Below are 6,000 nucleotides of genomic sequence, written 5' to 3' on the forward strand. Positions count from 1 at the left end.
CGGAGGTGTTCAGGGTGGATCCCAGCAACGACGGGCTCGGGGCCAGGCTGCTCTTAGAGTGGGGTGCAGGAGACGAGGAGGAGGAGGAAGAGGAGGAGGAAGAAGAGGCCGCAGGGGAGGAGGTGCGAGCAGCAGACAGGGTGGGCGCAGGGGAGGCCAGCCGCTCTCCAGACTCCATATCTGTCAAACACAATCCAATCAGCAGGGTTACAATAGCAGAAACACACACCTACTAACACACACACACACTTTTCCTTTCACATCTCACTTCCCCTGAACAATATTTCTATTTAGCCATGCTCACTGGCTCCCAGCCCGTATTGATTGAAGACAGGGTACGGCGAATGATGACATGTTTGAGGACCACGATAACGGACGCCGGTTCTACATTCTGACACCAGAAAAAGCCCAAGAAGGTGTTCCCGAGCCGAGCAGAACTCAGCCCGCTGACGCTGAAGTGACAGAGGTTAGGGGAGGAAGAAAGAGAAAAGCTCAGGCACAAAATGGATAAATAACACGTTTGTCAGTTCTGTCAGCCATCTTCACTCAGACGCACAGAAACACAGCCGTACCGCACGATCCAACCGCCGGTGGATCAGAGATTTGTTTTAGCGGGGCTGAGGTGTAATGTGACGCTCGACCAGAGGGAAAATCTTTTTGTCGAATGGAATGTTAGTCCCTTTTCTTAAATAATAAGATAGAAAGGCGTTATGTAAGTACAGTCCATTTACCATAAGAAACTGAGACCAAGGTTTCTGCCTCCAGGCAGTAAAATGAGCTCTAGAATGCCTTGATAGTCTTGAGATTTCATCACACAGACTGAAGGACACCCCAGAAACCCAGACCATAACGAGCCTCCTCCAAGTTACTCAGGTCCCTCCGGTCAGCTGAGATCGTGCCATGTTTTAAAGGGAAACGCAGGACTCACCTGTTCAGTCTGACTCTCACTTACAGAATGAATCAGGTCAATTACAGACGACAACGAGGAGTTACACAAAACAACATTCACTGAGTTCTGCTTCATGTTTCCATCAAATGACCCGACTGACTCATTCAGGACCGGGACGACCTGAAACCGTCTCCGACAGGAATCTACAGGTCCAGTCAGGGGTAAAACAGATTTAAAAATCAGTCAAAAGAGAACGAGGTACTGTATTATTTCAGCAAAAAATACAAATGGACTGTACTTATATAGCTCCTTTCCATCTTATCAAGATACTCAAAACTCTTTACAACACAATCTGTGCCCTCATTGACCCATCCATACAGCACTCTACTAATCTATACCGAGAATAATCAGTGCTTTATCACATTCAGACACTGATGGGACACACATCAGAGGAAATGAGGGGTTCAGTCTCTTGCCCAGGGACACTTCGGCATGTGACTGCTGGTGGAATCGAACCCCCAGTTCTTGCAATGGAGGACGATTGCTCTAACCACTCAGCCACAGCCGCCCCAACAATCCCCCAGTCCTGTAAAATGTCAATAAAAACAGAATGAAATGAGTAGCGAATCTCATAAATCTTTGTTTAACTCTGAAACTACGAAACCGTAACAATTTTAGAAGAAAAAAAAAAAGCATTTTCATAACATCTATAAGAAATAGTTCCATGAGGAACAAAAGGCTGTGAATGTACGAGGTACAAATCAGAACCAGCTAGAGGAACATTTAGTGACTAATGAGGTGAAGTGTCAACAGGTGTGAATGTAAAACAGACTGTTCGAAGTAAAGATGGGCAGAGGTTCAGCACTCTGTCTAATGCTAGAGCAACAATTTCACAATAAAGTTCCTGAATGAAAGACTTTAATCTCCATCATCTCCAGGTCATAATCTGATCCACAGATTACAAGAATCTGTAGAAATCTGAGCTCAAAGGACGAGACCCTCAGGGTCCACTGCATTAAAATGGGTCTGGTTCTTGTTCAGGTTCTGGTCTCAGGAACACTTCCACAGATCATTGTCTGTAAACAGTTCATCCACAGATGCTGCTTAAAGCTCTCAGACAAAGAAGAAGCCAGATGTGAACATCATCCAGAACCGCTGCCATCTTCTCTGGACCAGAACTCATTTCAAATGGACTGAGGCGAAGTCCAGAACTGTTCTGTGGTCAGACTGGTCCAAATCTGAAGTTCTGTCTGGAAACCACGTCCTCTGTACTAAAGAAGAGAGGGACCATCCAGGATGTTATCAGCTCACAGTTCAAACCCCTGCCTCTCTGATGGTATAGGGCTGCATTAGTCCCTCTGGTATGAACAGCTTACACATCTGGAAATACTCCATCAATACAGGAAAGTGTCTACAGGTTTTAGAACAACATCTGCAAAAAAGATCCAGGACTGCTGAACAGCTAGAATCCTCCATCAGATCAGAATGGGACAATATTCCCACAAAAACCTCAAACTGGTCTCATCAGGTCCATCAAAACCTCCAACAACTGGTCTCATCAAGTCCATCAAAACCGCCAACAACTGGTCTCATCAGGTCCGTTAAAACCTCCAACAACTGGTCTCATCAAGTCCATCAAAACCTTCAACAACCAGCCTCATTAGGTCCATCAAAACCGCTAACAAATGGTCTCATCAGGTCCATCAAAACCTTCAACAACTGGTCTCATCAAGTCCATCAAAACCTCCAACAACTGGTCTCATCAGGTCCATTAAAACCTCCAACAACTGGTCTCATCAGGTCCATCAAAACCTTCAACAACTGGTCTCATCAAGTCCATCAAAACCTCCAACAACTGGTCTCATCAGGTCCATCAAAACCTTCAACAACCGGCCTCATTAGGTCCATTAAAACCTCCAACAACTGGTCTCATCAAGTCCATCAAAACCTTCAACAACTGGTCTCATCAAGTCCATCAAAACCTTCAACAACTGGTCTCATCAAGTCCATCAAAACCTCCAACAACTGGTCTCATCAGGTCCATTAAAACCTCCAACAACTGGTCTCATCAAGTCCATCAAAACCTCCAACAACTGGTCTCATCAAGTCCATCAAAACCTCCAACAACTGGTCTCATCAGGTCCATCAAAACCTCCAACAACTGGTCTCCTCAGGTCCTGGACCTTCCCAATCTTTTGTTAAACGAAGAGGAGATGCTTCAAAGGAAACGTGGATCTACAACAACTTCTTCAAGACGTGTTGCTGCAAAAATTTAAACTTTTCCCGACAAAAAAAGGTTCAATTTGTCAGTTTCAACATTTGAAATGTTTTATTTTGTTCCACTGTGAATAAAATGAGTTTATGAAACTGAAAAATCTTTCATTCTGTTTCATTTACATTTTACACAACGACCTAACTTTAAAGAACTGGGTTTAAAGGGTGCCCCCCTCCCTCAGAAGCGCCTCTGAACAAATGAAAACACATTTTTTTACACCTGCAGCCTGAAAGGGAACATCTTCCAACCTGAAAGATCTGTCCGAGGTCCTTAAAAGAACTGATTCTCTCGGAGTCCTTTCAGCTGGAGCTAAATGGACACGGTGCATTAATTTAAAAAAAAATCTGAGCTTTCCATTAACGTCTCAAAGAGCCGCCATTATCAAGCAACAAACAAACACGAGCCGTTCGGTCAAATATTTCACTTGCATCTGTCAGCTTCGAGCTCCGTCTTTTGCTTACGACTGTGTGTCCACACAGAGACAAATAAACCATTTTTATAAAAAGAAGACACGTTTACAGCCACTGCAACAGAAATCACCTCCTCTGCCTGACACTAATCCAGGGCTGAAAATCCCCTTCAAAAGCACAGTTTGCAGATTGTGTTTTACAGGCAGGCTTTGTTATTGTGTCATTACACATAAACAGTCTCTGCCTCCATCCCCCCCCCCCCCACACACACACACACCCTCCATCTCCCCCCTCTCTGCAGTGGGAGCAGAGCCACTGATTAAATCTCTGAGACAAAAGCTGCTATCCTCTGAATATCAAGTATCAGCCTTTCGCCAGGAGCAACACTGACAAGAGAGAGGGAGAGAGGGAGGATGACAAGAAAACCTGCTGCAGTCCACCGGGAGGAGGAGGAGGAGGTGCCATCGGACTCGGGCGGCCATGACTGCCTCTGCTGCAGTGAAAACACGGTGGATGCGTAATTGTGGGCAAGGTCAAAGGTCGTTGGAGAGGCGAGGTGACAGCAAATTACCGGCCCTAACGAAGAGTTTTGTTCCTGCGGTCGTGTGATTGGCTGACGTCTTCACACGTCATAAACAAAACAAACCGTCTGTCGAGTACCTGTGGCGGTCATCTTTATTTGGATCGACTCCGATACGTAATCAGCTGTAAACGAGTTTCAATAAAATCCATTCATGAGATATTTTGCTAACAGACAGACAGAGTCGAGTGCAATAGATCTTTGAGCACTCAGAATATGTGTTGGGGATCAGTCTCAGCTACTACCACGACAAATTTCAGCTCAGTGTCTGTAAAATTGACTGAGTTGTAGCCATTTATGTGTTTTTTAAGGTCAGTAGGGTGTGGCGGCCATCTTGAATCAGGTTGACTCCAAGAGTTAAACAATTCTAGATGCACATCCAGTGATTATTTCCTGAAGGTTTCATTCAAATTCATCGAGTGGTTGATGAGACATTTTGCTAACAGACGGGTAAAACCATTTGTCCTGCTTCCTGCTCTGTCCTCCATTTTTAACAGTGCTGACAGGTGAAGGCTCCAACCTGAAGGCCACTGCCATCGAACCGCAAGGCTGTTTAAAGCCTCAGCATCGAGCCACTGTTAGCCACGCTGCGGTGCGTTCGAGGACGTCACGGTGAACGCAGCGCTGGAACACATAATATAAATCATACCTAAGGCATCAGCATAAATCCTCCCCCTCCCTCCATCGGGGGTTCTGCCGGTCCTGGCTGTGGCGCTCCGTGACGACTGGTCGGTGCCGGATTGATTCAGCCGCTCACACAGAATAAAACGCCCGCCGCTAATTACCTAAAAAAAATCAAGCTAATTCTGATCCGCTTTAATTTCTGATAATTAGGTCAGGATTGGATCCTTAAAGGCCTCCGAGCTGTTTCGGTTGTGTTCCGTGTGTTCGGCGCCGCGTCTTTGAGCTTTCATCTTATCATTATCACCTGCCCCTTGAGGCGAGAGCAGGGCGATCATGTTTTTACCTGCGTCTGTTTGTCTGTTAGAAAAATATCTTAAGAACCACTGCAGGGATTTCAGTGAAACTTTCAGAAGACAATAACTGGATGAACTTCTATAACTGACCGACTTTTGGAGTCAGCCCAAATCAAAATGGATCTTTGCAAACAAAGATGGCAACAGCTCGAGACACGTGGAGCTAAAATTTGATGTGGTAGTAGCCGAGACTAATGCCCAACATGTGCTCTGAGGGCTGACCGATCCCTCGAGACTTGCGCTGAAACATATTCATTAACTACTGGAGTCATCTTCATCAGTTAGCACAATATCTAATAAACCACTGGATGGATTTTAATGAAACTTCCAGGAAGAAATTACTGGACGTTCATTTACAGCCGATTAACTTTTACAGTCATTCAGATTCAAGATGGCTGCCACAGCCGACTGACTTCAGTAAACAAATAAATTACTTTAACTCCGCGAGTTTTACAGATATTGAGCTAAAACTTGGCGTGGTAGTAGCTGAGAGTCTTTCTGAGGGCTAACGGCACAACGTCTGAAGGACTGATCAGAACGGATCAATGTTTCTCAACGTGGCTCAAACAGCAAATGTTGAATCAAACGAATGTCTTAAAATGATTCAGGACCCGTAAACAACTCTGTGATCACTGTGTTGTTGGTGTTGTTGTGTGTTAGTGATGGTTGTGTAGTTGTGTGTTAGCGATGGTTGTGTTGTTGTGTGTTAGTGATGGTTGTGTTGTTGTATGTTTGTGATGGTTGTGTAGTTGTGTGTTTGTGATGGTTGTGTAGTTGTGTGTTTGTGATGGTTGTGTGTTTGTCACGGTTGCGTTGTTGTGTGTTTGTCACGGTTGCGTAGTTGTGCGTTTGTCACGGTTGCGTAGTTG

General features: G+C 45.0%; 1 protein-coding gene across 1 annotated transcript in view; it reads right to left on the reverse strand.

Annotated features, from left to right (window-relative positions):
- The window catches only part of LOC119425546 (bromodomain adjacent to zinc finger domain protein 2B), a gene marked incomplete in the record, with an annotated part of 115,598 nt that overhangs the window by 37,718 nt on the left and 71,880 nt on the right, over positions 1–6,000 (reverse strand). Inside the window, 1 exon segment of the mRNA XM_037693076.1 lies at positions 1–180. Within this exon segment, the coding sequence (XP_037549004.1) occupies positions 1–178 (178 nt within the window).

This window comes from Nematolebias whitei, chromosome 2 (genome assembly GCF_014905685.2).
Source record: "Nematolebias whitei isolate Nwh7 chromosome 2, NemWhi1, whole genome shotgun sequence".
NCBI classification, from domain to species: Eukaryota; Metazoa; Chordata; class Actinopteri; order Cyprinodontiformes; family Rivulidae; genus Nematolebias; species Nematolebias whitei.